This window comes from Neodiprion lecontei, chromosome 3 (assembly GCF_021901455.1).
Source record: "Neodiprion lecontei isolate iyNeoLeco1 chromosome 3, iyNeoLeco1.1, whole genome shotgun sequence".
Taxonomy (NCBI): Eukaryota; Metazoa; Arthropoda; class Insecta; order Hymenoptera; family Diprionidae; genus Neodiprion; species Neodiprion lecontei.
In genome coordinates this window covers 28,554,771-28,576,444 of record NC_060262.1, presented here as the reverse complement: position 1 = coordinate 28,576,444, position 21,674 = coordinate 28,554,771, and the positions used below count along the sequence as shown (strand labels likewise).

Below are 21,674 nucleotides of genomic sequence, written 5' to 3'. Positions count from 1 at the left end.
TTTCAAATGTTGTCTTTGTATTGATGTATGTGCATGCTTTCAAACTTATTGTTAGTAATTGCAGACAAATTATAAGGCGTATCTACTGCACGTGCATACCACCGTTCGGCGAAAATACTTTTATAACTTTGCTAGAAATACGACATGGATTCTATTATCGCCATAGCAACACTGGAACAGATTATAATGCAGCTGCGCAGTATACATCACGAAAAGCTCATTTTAAGCGTATCAGGCAAGCTCAGGGCGGGTGCCGAGACCCGCATGGCAACAGCGCAACAGAAATACGACCTCGCCAGTCGCCCAACGTATTTCACAACGTCATTTGGCAACTATGCGCGGCTGCTGAAGTCATCGAGCGAGGCCAATCCAAAATACAAACGACCTGCTATTTATATTTCATCTGGCACAAGAAGAGTGTAGAATATTTCCAGTCACGACAGCTTTAAAACGAACTGGAACATTTGATTTGATCTCCGTCCTTGGAACGGTGGTAATAATTATAAACAAGTCGCGTGCTGCTTGGTAGCAACACAATTTGTCGATTGCGATAATCTGAAAATAACAAATTTTTGTTATTTCTTTTATAAGAAATAAATTTCATCATGGAGATTAACGATTCAGATAATGTCGTAAGAAAATGAACACACGTGGTATTATATCACAGCTACATATATACGGTGTACATGATACGTCGCAGCTCTTAAACGCCAATAGTGCGCTCTGATTTTGCTGAGATGGCAGGAACTGTATCATAAGCTTATTTGGCCAGAATAATCATAATCGGTGTTAGGTTGGCACCGAAATTCTTGAAACATCGGTTGCTATGCAATCCGTCGTTCGTTGGGCGGGTAAACTTGTGACCTGTGGGACCGTTGGCAATCTGCCTTTCGTTTGTGCTTGTAGGTTTCCATCCACTAACACTTGTAAACGGGAGGTCACTCACACACTCTCCACTTTTACCAACACATTTCTGCACGGTTACGTTGTGTGGGTGCGGCGCGCCAGGTGGGGAAAAGCTACCCACAATTTTATGGCAGCACGAACCGTTAACCTACCTCTCCAACAGATCCAAGTAGTCGGAAGGGGCCAAAATGGGCACGGCCATGTATTAAAGCAGGACAGCAATAGAAGCCAGCAACATTCCTTTGTCCGTCGCAGAGCGGTGGGAATTTTCCACGTCAGTGCTCGAGTGGAACCAGAACTTGTAATGTAAATATTACAAATTTCAGTGAAAAATAGTAGATATCTGTTACGAGAGTTGAGATTATATAGCATGCCGACAACCGGCATCTGTAATGAAAATCTTTGTTCCTTCATTAATAAACTTGTGCATTACGACTCACCCGGTAATATCTGAATTTGAATAAAAACGATTCATTGTAATATTTATTTTTCTCATTCGATATTTACGACCACATCGTTCATACCAGCCTCAATGCGCTTTGCTGTTTGTGTTTATAACACGCTTTATATTTCATTTTGGTCGTAACGTCATCCAGAATGACTGAACCCAATGAAAAACGTTGAAGAAAATAACGTTAATGGCTGGCAATAGCTTTGTCTGAAATCGATCGTGTAGTGACAGCCCTGCCGCGATTTGGTAGAGGTGACATGAATGTCAAGCCATTCACCCCACCATTAAAGCTACATACACTCAGGTTTTCCTCATACATCTGTATTTTGATACGACGCTTTTAACAACTCAAGTTGAAACGGAATAAGTTTAGTTTAGAAAGTTGTGCGCAACTAGCAGTAAAACCAGACCAGTAGTACGAGCGCTTAGTAGATGTCGGATAAGAGGAAGTGGGGAAAGCACGGGGAGAAACGTCGGGTCAATATACGCTGTAACACGCCCCTGAGTACCTCCAACCAAGCATGGCTACGTCAACCGCACCGTGTACGAAGCATAGGAATTAACGCGCGCATACTCAGAGCACGTCAAATGCTTGTTAACCACACATGGTTTCTAACTCCTATCACATCCTACAGTGGAAAACTTAGTGGGGATAAATCAATAGTCATGTACACCTGTATAGAAAATCCTCATTAACCAACAAATTAATTAACCAATCGGACAAATAGTATATATGTACATGAGTTAAAATCAATGTTATCTTCACACATTCATGATGTGGGAATGATCCAATATGCGGAATAAATGGATAATACTATTACGAAATTTGATAGCAATCTGCTTGAACATCTGTAATCTTGTTTAAAAGTGGTGACAAATATATGTATTAAATTGCTGCATAGAAACGGAACAATTTTACCAACTGAATTGTACTTATCGCGTGGAGATGGATGACGCGATTTGACCTAAAATAAGCACTTGCGTCACTTTACATCTAAGCTTTAGTAACGTATAGTGGAATATTTCTGTGGCTTGAAAGTTATAGCGTATGATGTCGTGACGCAAAACATGGCCCAATTACGTTAGATAGTAGTGGTAAGCTCCGTCAAATGGCTGATTTCCGTTCACCTGGACGGCGAGAGTTCTAGAACAAGTCTGTAACGTATCACGATCAATATCCCCTGGCATTCGGTCACGTTCGACCGCTTCCGTCAAGTTCATCCCCCAAAGCTCTCCCACCACCTGCCCCCTCTTTCCAACTGTCATTTTTCAACCGTTCTTCATTCAAAATTTGATGCAACTCTCCTCATGTAGCGTATGTTTCACACCGTTGACAGAACACCACGCCTCACTTAGAATGAGTTCTCGTGTATAGGCAGCTGTCAAGTCTGCTTATTGATGATTTGTGTTACATAGTATAATTAATTTCCAAGTTAAGGAATATCACATTACAAAATTTAGTTTGTAAATTGTGTGGCATGACAACAATACTCGTAACAATCGATTTTCAAAATTTCTTTCATACATCCTGTAATCGCTACCTCGTAGGTTTTACATTAAACCGTCAGGTCTCTGACATATTGAATTTCAGAATCCAGGCAAACGGTGTAAGGTCTACAATTCACCAAGCTTGAAATTAAACAGGTTTCCCTGGTTGTGTGCCCCGAAGCCGCTAGAGGGCTACATGTATATATTGGTCTGTAGACGAGACGATTCGGATGAGCTTGGTGCAGGATGGATATGATGGGATGGTGGATAATGGTGGGTGGTGGTGGTACCATGGTACTTGCAGTGCTTTCGCTACGTTCACATTCGAAGCCGGTCGAATTGGCAGTGGTTGGGCGGTTAGGGACCGGTGGGGGGAAAAGGTATCGTGAAGCACACGAAGCGCAGGCTCTGCGCGTTGCCGAGCCTCGCCATTGGCTCCCCACCCTATAAAAATTTAGGATTGGTTGGTATATCCAATTTGAGACTCTTTTTGTACTTCTTAGATCTGTAAGGGGGTCTACACCGTTTCACACACGTGCTCTACGTATACGCTTATACGTGTGCGTGCGCTTGTGTACTACCTAATACGTATATGGTGTTTCACACACAGCACACAATGTGCCGAGAGGGATATCGAAAGAGGGAGAGAGAGAGAGAGAGAGCATCATCTCTGGCTCCGCGAGGAGGGGGCGGAAGCGCTCTAGTCTCATACAATTCCTGCGTGCGCGACTATGCGCGTCTTTGGAAAACAGGGCTCCTGAACACTCTGAACTCGTCGCTGAACGGCTTGAACATTTCGGTTAATCTCTGACGTCGCTGTTGAAGGTGGATTTTCTTGCTCACGCGGACGCCATATTGTCCGTCTAATAATAACCACCAGTAACTTGTAATTAGTACGCAGGCCTAACACCTGGCGTCCTGATGCATTTTGTGTACGAATGTGCCGCGTTCCAGTGTGATCTGTCATAACATTGCTAGCCATTTTGAAATCAAATGTACATTCCCGGGCATAGTATACACGCGAATAAAAGTAACATACATTACATTTAATGTTGAATCGCGCCCAAAAGTTCTGCCTGCATTTACAAATGATAATAATGAATTAAAACCATAAAGAATACTTGCGCACTTCACATTTAATGCCAAAACAAAGTCCTCCACGTGCATTTTTAACATAGGTGTTTTGTTCGGTTAAAACAACGGAAATAAATTATTCGTACAGGTTCAACGAAAGACCGTCGATATCGAATAATAAGCCATTGATTTGGCATGATCAAACAATACAAGTTTTGGATATTTGTTTATGCTACCGGCATTGTTGATAACAATGCTTGTAAGTATGAATACATCAAATATAATTGTTGCCTGTTTGAGAATCAGTCCAACTAGTCTGCAATACGCGAAAAATATGAACCACGATTATGTGAAATAATGACATTTGTTTGTTACTAAAATATGTTACAATATATACATTGCCTACACGGGATTTGCATTCACCCTTTTCCGACAAGATGTGGGATAGAAAATATAGCTTTACAATTATAAGGGAAAAAATTTCAAAGTCTACATTATGTCCACAGGTTGGAAATGAGCAATCCATTGCAGGATGATTTGATTGCTTTTAATTCCACTGCAGAAGCAAACTCCCCTGAGATTACCAAAGAAGCTATAGCGGAAGAATCTGGTACGTCACTAACATTTTCAAACTGTTTGGCATACACCAGTCTGCGAAACGATAAACTTATACACAGTTCACTCCCAACATTTTTTAATACTGCAGTGGAACAGAATCTTGTATGATTTTGACGAGTATACTTTGAGACACAACATTCAACGTACCGTCTTCTCCTGCGCTCAATCATGCTTTACGTGCACGTTAACAAAGATATCAAGATAATAAAAATAAACAAATGGACATACCGATTGCTCACAAAAAATATTTGTTCTTGTTTGTCTTGGATATTTCAATGCGCATCTATGAAGGCATCTTCGAAAGCAGTATTGGCATTGCTAAACTCAGTTTCATATAAAATTTGTTGAATTTTTAACTTTGCCTCTGCACTTTGTCGCTGGGTGAATCTGCGTAACGTTTCCGCTACTGACATACAAAAGTAATGCTGTTCGTCAGCTACGTAAGATTGGGAACTGATACACTGGTCTGTCTTCTGAGAGTGACTCCGTGTATCGTTGGAAACATGGTACAATTCTGGTGTTTCCTCCATAGATTGTTCCTGGAAAAGAAATCCACTATTAGTGTCGTATTACACAGACAAATGGCTTATTTCATTTGATGTTTCGTCTTTCCATTTTTTGTTTATTACGAATCTACCTGACAAGGAAGAAGCTTTTGTCTTTTGGATTTTGATTCGTGATCATTTTTACTGTGGAGAGCTTTGTTATTGTCATCACAGTCCAGAGATATCATCCATTCCGCTGTGTCGCTTTTTGGAGCAATAGGTAAATAAGTTTTTGGCTCATTTTTGACAGCATTCATGGTATATCTGCGCCTGTGAATTATGAAATTCCACATGAATGACATGTGCTCTAACAAAGGCCAAGGACTAGCTTTCTGTGCTTTGTCAGTCTCATTTTCAGATGATATTAACTTCTTTTCGCGCACAAATCGGTCCCTCAAATTTCGCCATCTGTTCTTTGCTTCCTGTGCTGTAAACATCAATACATGTAACTTTTTCCCCCAATTGTTCGTTTGTGAATGTTTTATCGCAGCTTGATGAAAATTTTCAAATGGCAACCACTTCGACATTTTTTTTGAATCGACTAGCAAGCCAAGTGTGTATATTTTCTTTTTTCGTATTTCTACGGATACGTTTCGCGATCAGAAACTTACGTTTTACCTGGAGGTCCGAAGCAATTTTCACCCACGTTGTGTCTTTCGTTTCATTATCTTTATAACCTTTAATATTAGTGTCAAACAGCAACGGATATTTTTTAACTTCTTCAATTAGCTGTATATCGTCAACCAGCGACATTTTTCTATATTCCGGTTTTCCTTACGTCTAGATCTGAAGTTTTCAGTAGATACGTTTTTTCACTTTCGTTTGTGTGGCTACGGCAAGCGCGCGATGCGAAGTTACGCGTTACGTGGGGTTAGAGTAACGCGGGAAACAGTCATGGTGGCAAACTCCGCCAATCACAGCATCTGATTTTCCCCGAATCGATTTAAAACTTAGACGCAACTGACGTAAACTCTACCGGAAACGCAACGGCATAAAGTTTGGCGCAAACGACAAATTAGAATCGTGTAAACACAGGTTGGACTGGGTCTATGCGCTGCACTGTCGATTACATTTGTTATTTGAAGGTTAACAATCAACGATTTTCCACCAGAGCTGCAGAGGCACGAATTAAAGTCAACCGAAACGCGACACGCGATCAGTGTGTTCTATGTCTATAACCTTGTTCATTTGTGATCCTTACTTATTGAGTAAGAGTTAATTTTTTTGCCAGATGCACACGCCTCCGAGCCTAACGAGTTAACGCCATCATCGACTGAGGTTTCGGTTTGTGAAATTTGCAATCGACAGTTCCTGAAGAAAAAAGATTTACGTTCCCATTTTTTGGTTCACGTCGGACAACCTCGAGTTGTATTGAACAGGATTCCCAACCGAAAACCTGCCAAGAAGCACGTGACTGATACATATCGCCTTGATCCTGAGAAAAAAGGTTCATTGAAACTGACACTAAAGAAACAAGGCTCCACGGACTCACTCAAACTGACTCTGAAAAAATCATCAATCTCGCAAGATTTTGCAGTTGTGAATACCAATTTGGATTCAGAAAATTATCAGAGAAACGACGTGGCAGGTTCCGGGACAAATGATTCAAAGGATACATCCAACACAGAAAATGATGCCGATGAACCTTTTGAAAATGTGACGATAAATCAACAGGTGAATATCTAAATATTTCTGTTTCTTCTCTCTCTATAATAAAGACGCTGTTACCTACTGAGAAAATTTTATAATTCTAGCAGGCATTATTCTTGATCTGTAATATGCTACAAAAATATGTCATTTTACTGCAGAGCTACGAGAATAATGATTATAAAACTGACGAGCGGACCGATCCCTTGCAAGATAGAGATAGACCACCATTCATGGATATTAATGAAGGTGATTCAGGTGTCGGTAGCGATACTGTCAATGCGCCTGAACGAGAGGATCAGGCCATTGAGGATCAGCCATCGATCGACGGTCTTGGCAATTCTGAGAAGGTTTTACCTGAGATCGATGATCATGAAGAGTCTGATGCGATAGAAGCCACCTGCAGAGAAGCGATTGAAAATTTGAAGAAACTTGGCGAAGACACCAGGTAGTGATTGACAATCTAATGGAAATGTTTATATTTGACATTTGGTATTTGTGAAATCAGAATGATAAAGAATTCTACTTTTACAGGACTGTAGATCCCTTGGCTGATACTGGTTTGCCAATAGAAGCAAATACCGATGAAACAACTGCGATGATTCAACAGCTTACAGAAAACTCATCAATTAGCATTATTCCTAAATCTTCCATATGTCCTATTCCATCCCCAAAACCAAATTCCGCACATGAAATTCAAGGAGAAGCTAGCCAGTCTCCAAAATCAAATCCTGATTTTAATTGGAATGAACTATCGAGTGATTTGTCAAATAGAAATACGGAAAACACAGATAAACAGGGAGAGCAAACTGTAGATCAAGCAGATCCCCATACTGGTTCATTATTACAAAATTTTTTAATGGAACATCACAGACGTAATGAAAATGAAACATCTTTATCAAGTAATTTGCCGCCTGGAGAAACTGAATATGTATCACTCGAGAGGTTAGCAGAAACTGTGAGCACCTGTCGTGTCTGTAATGAAAAATTTCCAGATATAACTCAACTAGATGTACACAAAACAAATGCTGGACACTTTCAGTGCAACATTCCAGATTGTGTGAACCTCATTTTCAATTCACTAAGGGAAGTTTCTGTACATAAAGCTCAAGCACACGGAGCACCAATATCTCCAAACTTGAATCAATTATCACCTCATGTAAATACAAGTTCACCCCATGGGGGTAGTTTAGGATCAACACATTCTTCAAACTCACCGCAATTAAGCAGGACATCCCCATTAAGATCGCCTCATCAAACTGGTACTCCACCTTTTATTTCTGGTAATAAAAACCAAAGGCTTAGTCCGCCAGTGAATTTTGATCAATTACCGGCACCTGTGCAACAACTTGCTCAACAAGTGCAACGTATGCCTCTACCTCAACCCCAATTACCTCCGTCTCTGCCTCCAGGTGTCAATACCCTAATTCCTGGTCCTCATTATTATCAGTCACGCGGAGGACGTCCTCCGATGTATAACATGCCTGGACCTCCTCAACAGATGCATTTTCCTCCACATTTATCCCATTTATATCCACCATACAATACGGCAGCTTATCAACATATGTCTGGTGCTCCACCGCTCATGTCACAAATGCCCCATCAAATGTCGCGTGGCAGATATCCAGCTCCTCATAATCTCAGGTTGCAACTAAATCTTTATAGAATCGAACTACTACTTAATTTCCTGATTTTCAAGTGCTGATAGTATGAAGCACTGATGAGATTAGTGTCCCAGCCTTGGATTTTTATAGCATATCAATTTAACAACATGAAGACTGCATAACCAACGGTGTGTACAGTAATTCCACCTTGAGCAGCTCAGAGTGCTTGAGATTTTTACTGGATGTACTTTTATTACTTCAAAATCCTGGTGCGAAGCTAATCAAGCTATCAAAAAACAATTACTGAACTGGTCTAACGTAATCGAGTAAAAATAGTCAAATAAAAATAGTAACAATTATCACAATCATCCAAATAGATGATGTTACTCAGAATATATTAGAATTCATTAAAACAAAGTTTCATGGTGATGAAATGGAATAGCAAACTGGACTGTTATTACCTAGTTGAAATAAATTTTTTTCGTTAGTTGATAACTAATACAGAAATATGATTACTGTAGAGCGCCAAGGATACCTTCACAGGCTGGACAGGCTGTACCCAGACAAAGACTGAAACGGTCGGCCCAACTAGTGGCCCCACCACCACAACACCAACAAATGCATGCAGCATCTAAACAAAGACGAATGGATGTATTGGTACCTGATAGAAATGAAGATGCTGATTGTCACATAATCGCACAACAAAAGAGAAATGACGGATTACCTGTTATACAAAGTGTCCAAGGAGCAGTTCAACCATCTGTACGAAACGATTCGACCATACATTTAACAGATTCCATTACATTGAGTGTCCGACAGCCAGGTAAATTGTATTTCCGCTGCATTTGCATGTGCATTAAATAGTTGGCATCACTAATTGTTTATTAGCAATAATATAGTTATGGGTCGAATTCGGTGAAGCTTGAAATTCTTCCTAAATACTCTATAAGCAATAACGAAAATGAACAAATGGATTACAACTAATTATAAATTACAACAAAAGAATAAAATAATCTGAATTATTAAACAAGGAACATTGTAAAAGAAATTGTAAGGCCCCCTTTTTTGCCCAATTACATTTTGTAACAGTAACGGGATGTATAGTGTTGAGCCATCAAAAATAGAAGACTTAATGATATGAGAATCCTATTGAGTAAATTAATTAATTTGAATCAATTACATGGATTTTCATCTGTAGATCGTGCTCAAATGGGGTGTCATAATTCTTTAAAAAAATCATCAAAAAACATGCACTTTTATCAGGCACATCCTTTCATGTCAGGGTTTCCTATAGTGGTGTTTCGGCAGTCTAAACATTAATCAATTACAGCCTAGTATGAATTACTGCAAATGTGTATGCAATTGGTCAATGGCAATTTTTAAAAGTTCACATTTTTTGGCGTTCTTATATTAGTGTAGATAAATGAATGGATTATACCTTGGTGGGTTTAAAATTGGCTAGTCCAGATGCCCAATTTTTCGTTTTTGTTGTTAATAGAGCTTCTGGTTTCGATTGATTTAAATTTTTGTTCTTTTTTTTCTCAACCCATTTTTAATCAAAGAGAATACTGAAAAAAAGTCAAAATTATGCACTCAACTAATCTGAATGTTCCACTTCAGCACAAACGGGGAATTCCTCCAGCCCCACGGGTAAGAAATCTGATGCAAAAGCTGTTGCAAATGTACTGGCTGCTCGGGGAATCACCGTTACGCCTGCTGCAAGTAAAAACAAGAGCAGTGAACAAGGTAAACAACTTCCTCAACCACAATTGAGAGCACCACCTTCGCCATCCCAGGCAGTAAACGTGACATCGTTGAATTTAAATTCAGCAATATCCATCATTCCTGCAACTTCTCAAAGAAAACAACAGGAACAGCAAGGACAATTTGCAGTACCACAAACCAGGCCAAGCAAACAATTAACCAGTGATGTCGATCGACCACCCAGGCCTCCCACAGTTGATCTCACGCAAGACACACCCCAACCTTTGCATCACATGACACGACGAGGCAGACCATCAAAGTAGTTAATTCTTCTCAAATTAAAAAAAAAAATTTAAATTTCGTTCAAAAGCTGCACTTTTATTTACGTGCTACAGCATTGAAAATAAATATTTTCTTGCTGTATCTTTCAGAGCTATGCTGACTTGTCAAGTATGTGACAAAATTTTTCAAAATCAAGAAATGCTGACACAACACATGGCGACGCATCAGACACCTAGTAAACTGCTTCACAAGTAAGTTCTCTAATTCCTTTAATAAACAAATAGTACCAAGCAAAACTGATTCATACTCCGAGTGAACCTGGTGATGAGAATTAAACTCTGAAACTACAATGTATCATTTGCAATGTAACTGTTGACAAAATTTTTTAACAAATCATTGTATGCGATTTGTTTAACATATCTTGTATATTTTAATATAAATGAAAAGTTACACATTCTTGCATCTACAACACGTGATGTTTCTTTCATCTTCAGGTGTCATCAGTGTCCAGCTCAGTATCCGACAGCACAGGCATTAGCCCAACATATACAAACTTACCATAAAGAAACAGAAACAATGTTACAGAATGGTGGGGCAGAGCTAGCACTACCGGTTGTAGATTTGAAATCGCATCAAGTTCTGAATCGTCTTTCAAGTCTTGGTATTCAAAGTTACATTCCTCTGTCTCAACTTAGTGCCCAAACTGGTGGCTATTTTGGACTACCTATAGTAACGAGAGATGGTGTACGTAACTCCAGTATTTGTAATTTAGCTGCCCTTGGTGCGAATTCTGTTTTAAGTTTAGGACCTCTCAAGTACTTGCCGCCCAGGTAACCATTTACGAATACATAGTTTGTGCTTGAATTATTCATAATGCCTTACAAGATTAAATGTGAAAAAGCTCCCTACGACATATTATAATTCTAGAGCAAGTGAGCGAAGATTGACAGCCAGAAGGAAACAATGAAATTATAGGAAAGGTTAGAGACTTATAGGAATTGAAAAAAAAAGATTACAAAAAACAGGAAAGTCGAAGAGAAATCATCAGTCATTTCAATGATTAATTTCTGTAAACTGATTAATATCTAACAGAATAGAGAAAAATTAAGGGTCAGAAATTTCAAACACAGAAAAAGAGCAAACGTTCACTGCCAGACCCAAAAATTAAGTACAATCGTTTTGGTAGAAATGGTCTTTGATGAGACATATGAGAGGCATAGTATGCTAAGATGTGAAACTGCAAAGTTCTTCCAAAGTTTCGGGAAAGTATAGAGCTGACTGTGAAAATATCGACTTGTCATTGTAAATAGTAATAATATAAGATGTATTAAAATGTTAAATCCAGCGCATATTTCTATAGGATCCGCGTGTGATTCAAGTCTCAATTTTTCATTGACTTAGACATGTAATTTTAACAGTGCAATTATAGTCAGATACATCTTAGTTTTTTTAAATTGTCTCAAAACACATATAATATAAAAATATGACTCGAACAAAAAACTAATTCTACAATAAAATTTGATAATCTCCATTAATGTTCATCAGTGTATTAGAGGAGGTTGAGATGGCTTTCAGTTTCGTGGTGCAATTGTTTGTGCGATAATTTTAAATTATGAATGTACGTAAGTATATATGTATATATGTATGTATGGATGTATGGATGTATGTGTGTATACAAAGGGCAACATGTATTCAGGATGCCCAAAACTTGTAATAAGTAAGCATGTAATCTTTTCCTTCATAAAAGTTCAAGATATCGACCATTCCTGAGTGTAAGAACGTGATCCGCAAGGATAGTTAGTAATTACCTATACTGAACATGCAGCTTATAAAAGTGTAACTCGCAACTTTTCCAGGATAGTGTTAAGTTCTTACTCTAAGGAGCAGTAGATATTTATGTGTGTTGGGTATTGTTTTACGATGCGTAGATGCGGCGAAAGAAAGTCAAGAGTCGTAATATCAACTTCCATTTTTTAATTTTGTATCCCTGCATATATACTAGGGTGGTCTTTAAAAAAGATCATTTCTGAATCATTACTCGCCTACCCCAGATATCAGCTCCAAATAATTCAAAAATATCTCCCTAATTTTTTAAGATTTTTACCTCAACTCTAACCACTCTCGCCAACAGGATGGATATCCCCGTTAAAAATATACATGTTAAATATATACTACGAATGTGTCCGAAACATGTATATTTTAAATAGGGAAATGCAAAAATGACCTTTTTAAGGACTACCCTAACGTATGCACCTTGGGAAACATCAGAATTTTATATGTTGACTTTTCACAGAGGAAACTATTCCGAGCTTACTTATTACGACTTTCCAGACACTCTGCTGTATCGTACTATTAACTGACTCATCTTGATATAAACCAGACTGATCACTTCTTTTCCTAATTACTAATCAGCAATGCAACGAAAAGATGTCATGAATTGCACGAAAATACGTAATCTTAAGAACTTGTAGATAGTTATGCAATTACTAAAAAATAATTATCCGATAACTAAGTTAAACTAAAGTCGGATAACATACCTAAAACCTATATGAATGAAAATTGAGAAATAGAATAATTCCATTGTTAGTCTTTGTATTTCGCGATCAGTGAAATTCATGTAGCCCAACGAAGTACATTACTAAAGTTCCTTACAGACATTTCTGTAGTATTTCCCATATTTTTAAGTTTATTAAACGAAGTTTTTTTTTCTAGTATTGGCTACATTATGTTAATATTCAGTTTTGTTCTAGCAGCTATTACTGTGAGTAGTTTTAAAACTCTCCATAAATTAGATTTTATCATAATTTGATTAGTTAATTCAAATTTATTTTGCTGTGGTAATATAAACCCTTTCATTCATGGTTTTTATTTATTATCATATATTCTCATTAAATATTTTGATTAATTGCATATTATCCTCATAGTTTCATTGCCCTTGAATCATACAAGGTGCAACAACATTCTGTTACAGAAGTATACGCCAGTGGAATTTGGTCTAAGACATTGTAAATACCTGTATTATATTTAAAAATACCTATATTAAATACCTATTATATTTAAATATTACAGTCAAACATGAAACTTAAAAGTAGAAGAACCTATTCAATGACGTGTATCCACCAGAACGTAATATCAATAGGTCAGACCAAAAACAGTTATAATGTCATTTGCGATCCGTTCATATTTTTTATGTTACCACAAGTAATGTATGTTACATTAAATGCTAGCGGAAGATGAATAAACACAATGAAAATATATTTGATCGACGATAAGCAGGTTCATGCCATCACGAGTTTCATGTTTTTACTGTAATGACAACTAACTATAACTGGAGTTATAGACAAAAATAGATTTGTATTTTTATAAAATGTTTCAAGTTCTAACTTTGTTATAAACACAGATGTTACAGTTTTAATCTAAATAAAACTGCATATGTGAAACTTCATACTTGTACAATGAATTGCATATCCCGTGAAATAAGAAAATTCACAATTATAATTACAATATTCCAAACTCCATAATATATAATTTTACGAAGGTTTCGACCCGGTCATGCTGGCAATCGTATTAAAATGAAGAATAATATATCGTAATCAAAAAAATATTTTTTCAGAATTGTAAAACACAGACTGTTTATTTATTTACCAAGGTTGTACCATACAAAGTGTTCAAACTATGAAAAATTAACTTGTGGGTTAGCTGATGTTAGGATAAATGTGAAACATAATGAACCCTTTGTATTTGTAAGTATATGATTAATATTTATAATTTTCAGATTCCATTATTACCCTGTTTCAGAACCACAAAATTCAATTTTTCATATCTGAAACTTCCATATTATATTAGTGCTTTGAACTACAAGAATTTCAAAAGTGCACTTCAATATTTACTACACTAAAATGAATGCAACTTCGGCAGCAGATTATGGAGCGTATATACGGCAGAATAACTGTAACATTATTTAATAAGTCATTAATACGCTTTACTGTACAAGATTAGAGCATCAAAAAGCAATTAAAACTTTACGAATGTAACAACCTTAAATATTATACTTCATAATCAGTAGGTAAAAGATATTCAGCTTATTTTTGAGTTTTGTGCACAGTGGCAGTGTATGTGATTTATTAAACAGCAAGTATTACGTAATTTATGGAATAATTCAATCTTTATACGGTTTTGTATGAATCTCGGTTTGCAGCAACCAACGACATTCTATTCAAATTTTGTGAAGGAACGTTCAACAAATAACGTTGCACAAAATAATTTTCACATCGCAACATATTAAGTCTATAATACGAATAAAATATTTAGAAACATAATACTTGATACAAATACTTCATACCAAAATTATATTCAATAACGGTCAGTTATATTTCAAAAACATTGCTTACATTATATGTAAATTTGAAGGTTCTTTTTGGGGTGTTGGTGCAAGCACGCAATAATCGAATAGTATAAATACTCTGGATACGATTCTTGAGTCTATCTTACATAAGGATTTAGATTATTTGATACAAATATTAACAAAATTCAGAGAGCTGCATATCTCTCCTTCAACAAACAGTAACCGATTTGTAAATTTCACGTAAATCAACTCTAAGAGACATTTCGAAACCTTTGTCTAACAAGTATTTGGTCAACATTTTCTAAGAAATTTCGAACTCCATTCTTTTTTACAATAATTATTCTGTCCGATCTAATCTGACGAACATTTTGACTAATCTCTATACGTAATATAGATATATATATATATATACGTATATAAATAATTGTGTGTGTGTGTGTGTGTGTGTGTGTGTGTGTGTGTGTGTGTATTTTTTTTCAGAACACTATTTAAATATAGAAAGATGAAAATCTCAAATTTTTAACATTATCTATTATTTCATAATACGTTAATAATATCTGCCAACTGTATGTATCGAATGAAGACGAGTTGGCTGAAATACAGCTACTACAATTTTTTCAAATCTATCTCAAGTCTCGATTACTATAAATGGTCGTAAGAGCTTGTTACGCGTACATACTACTTAATTGTAGAACAATATATATTGACTAATTTCATAAGTCTATGTCTATTTCAAGAGGACATTTAAATGCAGTGTACAGATTATTGTTAAACCTGCTAGCATAAAATAATTAAATTGTCAGATAGATACGTACTTTTTAAGACACAAATTTGAACACGCCAAAATGAATTATACGTATAACGCTACGAAAAATTTTGATCAATGCAACGGCTGCTGAGTGCGATAATTTCTAAAGAATGTTGATTAATTTTCTATTTCACCATTAATTGAAAAATGCCAAATTCTCACAAACAAAAAATATGCTCACTGCATATTAATGCACCTGGAATACAATAATGATCATACTAATCAGGTTATCAATTATTACCAATATTCTGATTATGAATTAATATCAACATCATACATTGATGACTGAATATTCAAGACATAATTGTCCCAGAATATGTACACGAGATATGTTGCACCACATAATCTTTGTAAACACATTAAATTTCTGAGAATTAATAGAGTATAATCTTATCTACATCTACTTAAGTACGCATCATTCAAATTACTGAAGATTTGCATTAAGAAAAGCCCCAAGTTAATGTTTGTTAAAAGGGTTTTTTTACTTACAGCCTCGATCAATTCAAGTCTTCAATTATTGTGCAATTTCTATACGTTGAATTCACTATTAGATCATTGTTCCGTCAAAAAAAATTTGATCGTTAACGTTATTTGAGTGTGTTGTATATTTGCGGTATTTAACACCAGCAAGTGAAGGCATTATTTTTGAGTTGTTTGTCACAATATTTAAAACTAATGCAATAAACTGAGGAACTTACAGATACAGCCGAGAGATATTGACGATAATCATATACCCAAAAGCCACTGATGGCATCTGCTTCTCATGTTAAACAAGTGGCAGCAGACTACACACTAGTGACCTTAAATGTATCAGAAAGAATGTAAAAGCTGTACTACATTGATGGTAATCCTTGGTAATTGAAAAAAATCTGATCAATCCAATTTCAATTATTGAATATCGTCATTATAAGGAGCTACATTATTGGCTGAACTGAATTTTTTATATGCACTTCGAAAGCGAAGATTGATGGCAGATGGGAGCAATTAATGAAGAATAAAACGCATAACCTCGGCTGCGTCTTTAAAAAAAATGAAGCAGTATTTACACCATGTAACAGCTTTGAGAAATTACGAATTTCAATAACGTATCTATTTAATAGATAAATAAACTAAGAAAGGCAACGGTTAGTGAATATGTATCCAGTCATAGAGTTTGCCGAATTATCGAAATGAACTATAGGCCCTAATTATCATATTGTATACAAATTAAAGTTGAACGAAAATCCTCCACTCTCCACTAGGTAATCACTTAGGAATATATTGCAGGGTCAAAATTTTCTGACTAATCAAAATTACAAAAAAAATGGCACGTGTGTTTCTGAAACACCATTTAAAAATATTCTTTACACATATATATGCAATAATAAGCAAACGATTCATTTTTAATAAAACTCTATAAACTATGGAATCGTCAAATGGGTCATTGATATCTGAAGTCAAAGCTCACACTAAATGTTGACAGAAGTCTACATATTCTGTTAGGAGATAAAGGAGCAAGATAACTATAATTCATTTCAGTTTTTCGCTATTCTGGAATGTAAGTTACTCACCTAAATCGAATAGAGTATCAGCTATCACATGCAAAATGTATTTAAAAAAAAAAGTGGATAATAGCAATATTTGGAGTTACTTTTTAAAAAAATTGGCCATCGACTGGTTTAACTGTAGCCAAATTGCACTTTCCGACATTGGCAAAGCCATTTAATGATCCTGGCATTACGTTCCACTATACTCGGTGGATCACTTGGCTTCTGATTGCAATCGTCATTTCCTCCTCTTCCAATGCTGCAATTGTTATTTTGCCACTGATTTGTTTGATTGTTACCAGCCCATGAGTACAGTCCTAGTGCAGAATCGACGGAACTAACACTGTCAAAGAAAACTGGGGAAGAGGACTTTGAATCTGGATCGGTAATGCGATGATAATTGTCCGAATCTAGGCCGAGACGGTCGAAAAAAATTTCAAGCTGTGCAACTGAACGAGTTGGATGTGTTGATTTATTTGAACGAATGTTGTCGTGTCGCCAGTAGCGGTCGCTGATATCCGACTTCGATCGCAATATTGGTCTACCCCTTTCCTCTTTCCAACTATCTGAAAACCTGAAATATTCCAAAAACCAAGCTTCACAACAGTAGTTTCGTTCGGCACGATCTAACATATTTGTCTTTGGTCTAAGTGATATATCACCCATGATAGATGACAATACCTTGAGTTTCGTGTTGGGCTGAAATCTGTTTGACTATTACTGCTTTCTGAGTCTGGTGTGTATGGTCTCACCATAGATTGCGGCGTGCAACTTCCATAACTACTTTTTCTTGATCTATCTTTTTCTGTGGAATGTTGTGTCGAAGCTCCGCTGTCTCTACGAATATGACTCCAGCAGTCCTATGATTAACAACATGTAAATTTCAGCAGTAGAAAATAAATTTCGCTCTTGGCCGAAAATTAATTTTTTGTGGAAATGTAATATTCACTTGAATTCTAGGTGGAGGCTCGCTACGATGGGTACAGTGACCAGAAGAGCCACCAGAATCTCTTGCTGTTGCTCCATGACTCAATTTGCTTGATCCTGAAGATTTCTGTGTTCGACCACCAGACGACAACACGCTACTTGCATCTCCACCTCCTGACCCCAAAGACCGTTTAATATGCCTAGAACTAAAATTCCAAGTCATCATTTTTTTTCTGAACAAAATGCAGCTGCTCAGGTTAAAATTCTCTATCCAAATTACTATCAATTTTGTTTTACACAGAATTCCTAGCAAGTGTGTATGTATGTTTATTTCCTGGTGAATCTTCCGAATTTTTTTGTATTTCTTGAAAGAAACTTAATGCCCTTATTGCGTAATAGGTTTGGAAATGTAAGAATTCTTGCACGTTTGATTTCTAGCTAGTGATTCATAAAAATTTTTGTAATTAACTGATCGCTAAAGATCACCTTTGGTAGCAGCTGGCATCTCGTTTGAAGCTATGTTCCGAATAATCTGAGCTAGTTTCACAATCTGGGCAGTTATTAATCGTTTGTTGCTGCCCAGACGCTGATGGTTTAGAGGACGACTTTGATGACGAATGTGGAGATAGGGATGCACGACTTCTTGTACTGGTACAGTGAAGATCAGGAAGTGACTTATGACATACGGTTGTTTCAGCAGGCGACGAATTGCTTGATTTTTTTCCAGACCTTCCGGACGAATGGGAATGAGAATTGCTTCTACCAAATTTGAAGCAAATATCAAGTGGTACCCCATGCTAAAATTAATATACAAAAATAATATGCATACATTATTCTGTCTCGTTGGCATAGGCTTCACTCCAATATGTTGAGTAAAATCATGTAGGTTCCTTTCACAATTAATGATTTCCTGTATACTAACAAGGAACACCAGTTTGGCGTCCACCTTTGAATTGGTTGCAACTCATGTACGTTGTAGAACATTGAAAACTAAACGATACGTATGTTTTTTTACCGGCAAAAAAACGGTTCCAAGCGGTTGAAAACGACTCTTAAAAACGGGCACCCAGCGGGATGATTTCTTGATGCGCTCGATGTATTCGAATGAAACAAAGCGCTTCTATCCAAGCCTGAGAATCCAACCCCATTGGGTTCCTATCTTTGGGAGCCGCTTTCACCCATTCAAACAGTTTTTACACTCATAAAACCTAACGCGTCTTTTGGTTTTCAATACATGAGCTGCAACAAAATCGGAGGCGAACAAAAAACTGTTGTTCCTTGTAAGTCATTCAATAAATAGAAAATTAATACCCAACAATTGGACGAAGATAAATTTGTTGCAGTCGAGATTATTTCTTGTTTCTGTAGTTGGCCTTGTAGTCAATTTCCAGTAACTGTTCAACAATAATTCACGAACGACTGCAAAGTACAACTTTAAAATAGAGTAAACGCATGACCGCTTGCAGATTTGATGGAGTGTAAGGAAGAAGGAGGTAATTCCCAATATATTGTTTTTAGCAGACATATCAGTGAAACTTTGATCATATTTCCATCTAATTGAAATTTCAACTCATAATAAAGTTTCAAAAAACAAGCATTATTCACTCGGTTTCAATCAATTACGTTCCACATGTGTTCAGATATTATTTAAAATAACGTCAAAAAAAGAGAATGTTCAACAAGTTCCTTGCATACATTCTTATAGAGTAGTGAGTTCGAAGGTTATTTTAACGAGCTTTCAATATAAGAAAACAAGTCGATTTGGTTTCTTTTCTTACATATCACCCCGTATTTCATGATAAAAATGACCATAACTTAAATGAGCAAATATGTACAGATGAGGAAGTAAAAGAAAAATATGTTTAACAAAGAAGCGGAAAAAATTTACAAGGTAACGATTTTATCCTTTTCATTTCAAATCTCCAATTACAACATATTTGCTGGTTAATTCGTCCCTCGAAATCGTGTAGGTATTTATCGTAAAAACGTAGCAACAATAAACTTAAATGTTGACACGATCGTCAATCCAGCGAATTGTTCCAATATAAATTTATAGGGAATATACGCTTTTATCGACTATCGAGGGTCGACTATCTTAAAGAAGAGTTGAAAATCTCCTAGTAGAAACTCACAGAATCGCGATACGTCTAACGTAGATACAACATTCATAGAACATGCATATCAGCTGTTATACCTATAACGTTTGGACAGCAGCCCAAACAGCTCCTACGTTCTGGTTAGTGAACCTATCATATCTCTTTGTGCCCCTATCAGTAGCAGACACCCAGCTTATTTCGTGCTCTATCTACCATCCCGTAGAATCGGTCAATTATTCTTTGACGACACACGAAATTACGGCCACTTCATCACGTACTCACTCGCGCACGTGCTCATACTATAATGTACGATCACTCTAGGATATGGCAATAGATCAATGTCTACACGTATATCGTAACAGCATCGTAGGTGTCGACATGTGAACGCTTCAAGTACCTGCACACGCGCCGTACATACTAACAGAAATTACCGGTATACCGGACTATATACGATATCCTGTTTCCTGCTTCCCGTATCCGGTGTCAATCCTGTTAAGCGAGGCGGTCAAGAAATTTATCGGCCTTCGAATGCACAGACGACGGACGATATTTATAACTCGCGGGATATCGATTCACCACTTCCTTAACATTGGAAAGTAAAAAATAATTACCAAGTTGCGGTCATCTTCTCTGCAGCTGACGGATGCCGGACCTCCGGGTGAATATCTGAACTTGTCTTCTCTTGTAGCTACTCTGTTCCCTTGAGCCAGTGGCGACGGTGGTGGTGCCGTATCGGGGAAGAAAACATTCTCTTTGCTGTCAGTGTTTAGAAGCCTTCTAAGCTTCGTTTGCAACTGGTCACTTCCGTTGCCACTGGGGGGACCGGATATTGTGCGTCTTTGAGGGACTGGGACTAGTCGAGGACTCTTCGGCGGCAACGTCGGCGGTGGCAGCGATCTTTGTGGGCTCAATAATCCGTCAGCTGGAAAAAGAATATTCAGGATGTTTAACCATCGTTACACTCGCAAAACTTGACGAAAATAAGAATCAATTTGTTACGCTTAACGAGGTATAAGATTGTCGTATTAAAAAAAAAAAATTTCGACTGAATCTGTCATGTCAATTTTGTACAATTTAATTACACTTTCTATATCATACATTATTGGTGGTTGGGCAAATTTCAATTTCAAGCATTTCAAACTCAATGGTACCTAAACGAAAAAAAATTACACTGATTTACGCCGTTATGAATTATCTTTAATTTTTGGAGTTGATTCGAAATCCGTTGATGAATGTTTGACTAGTTCAACAGGGAGCCTGCGCAGAAAAAAACGTTCCGCCGCCTAAAAAATTGGTGCTTTGACATGATAGTTTTGTAAATTGACGAGATGAATTACTTGCTAAATTTGCACAAGTGAACGATCATCTCTGTAATAAATTTAGTACACACACTTGAATTAATAGGAGTTCGAGGCCATGACATAGGAAAATGACAAGCTCAATTTTGTAAAGCTGCATTTAGGCGTAATACTTCGTGAAATCTGGACCTATTTCTACACAACGTGGCATGGATTTTTGACGACGGAGGATTGAGAATTATACAAATCCAGATCGAAGAACTGTGTATCACAGCAAATTGAACAAAACAGAAGCTATGAAAGTGAATTTGAAACACGTTATATTGGCTATACTGTATTTCCAAAACGCGTCATT

At 36.9% G+C, this 21,674-nt stretch overlaps 3 protein-coding genes across 11 annotated transcripts in view; 1 reads left to right on the top strand and 2 right to left on the bottom strand.

Moving 5' to 3' along the window:
- Positions 1 to 691: 691 nt before the first annotated feature.
- LOC107216631 lies at positions 692 to 13,455 on the top strand. Of its 6 annotated transcripts, XM_046735509.1 has the most exons (11): positions 1,106 to 1,212; positions 2,949 to 3,308; positions 3,456 to 4,178; positions 4,426 to 4,529; positions 6,314 to 6,756; positions 6,891 to 7,177; positions 7,264 to 8,373; positions 8,855 to 9,156; positions 9,954 to 10,356; positions 10,469 to 10,570; positions 10,814 to 13,455. In XM_046735509.1, exons 4-11 carry the CDS (start codon positions 4,433 to 4,435, stop codon positions 11,151 to 11,153), a joined length of 3,084 nt encoding a protein of 1,027 aa, XP_046591465.1. In that variant the 5' UTR covers positions 1,106 to 1,212; positions 2,949 to 3,308; positions 3,456 to 4,178; positions 4,426 to 4,432; the 3' UTR covers positions 11,154 to 13,455. The 6 variants fall into 6 exon arrangements, with proteins under 6 accessions (XP_046591464.1, XP_046591468.1, XP_046591463.1 ...); XM_046735508.1 differs by lacking the exons at positions 2,949 to 3,308; positions 3,456 to 4,178 and having other exon boundaries at positions 692 to 1,212; positions 9,954 to 10,079; positions 10,164 to 10,356; XM_046735511.1 differs by lacking the exon at positions 1,106 to 1,212 and having other exon boundaries at positions 2,963 to 3,308; positions 3,456 to 3,670.
- On the bottom strand, positions 4,597 to 6,383 carry LOC107216632 (transcription factor Adf-1). The gene is made up of 3 exons (XM_015653881.2): positions 5,694 to 6,383; positions 5,175 to 5,509; positions 4,597 to 5,076 (listed from the first exon to the last, which is right to left on the bottom strand). The coding sequence occupies exons 1-3, from the start codon at positions 5,833 to 5,835 to the stop codon at positions 4,810 to 4,812; spliced, it is 744 nt and encodes a 247-aa protein (XP_015509367.1). The 5' UTR covers positions 5,836 to 6,383; the 3' UTR covers positions 4,597 to 4,809.
- LOC107216636 (serine/arginine repetitive matrix protein 2) overlaps positions 12,530 to 21,674 on the bottom strand; it is a 26,464-nt gene continuing 17,319 nt past the window's right edge. For 3 of the 4 annotated variants that reach the window (XM_015653886.2, XM_046735515.1, XM_046735513.1), the window contains 5 exons: positions 20,633 to 20,943; positions 18,412 to 18,722; positions 17,948 to 18,131; positions 17,680 to 17,858; positions 12,530 to 17,572 (listed from right to left, as the gene is read on the bottom strand). In XM_015653886.2, coding sequence (XP_015509372.1) covers positions 17,131 to 17,572; positions 17,680 to 17,858; positions 17,948 to 18,131; positions 18,412 to 18,722; positions 20,633 to 20,943 — 1,427 coding nt within the window. In that variant the 3' untranslated portion in view covers positions 12,530 to 17,130. The remainder of the gene's footprint in view (positions 17,573 to 17,679; positions 17,859 to 17,947; positions 18,132 to 18,411; positions 18,723 to 20,632; positions 20,944 to 21,674) is intronic. The other variant, XM_046735514.1, reaches the window with a different exon arrangement.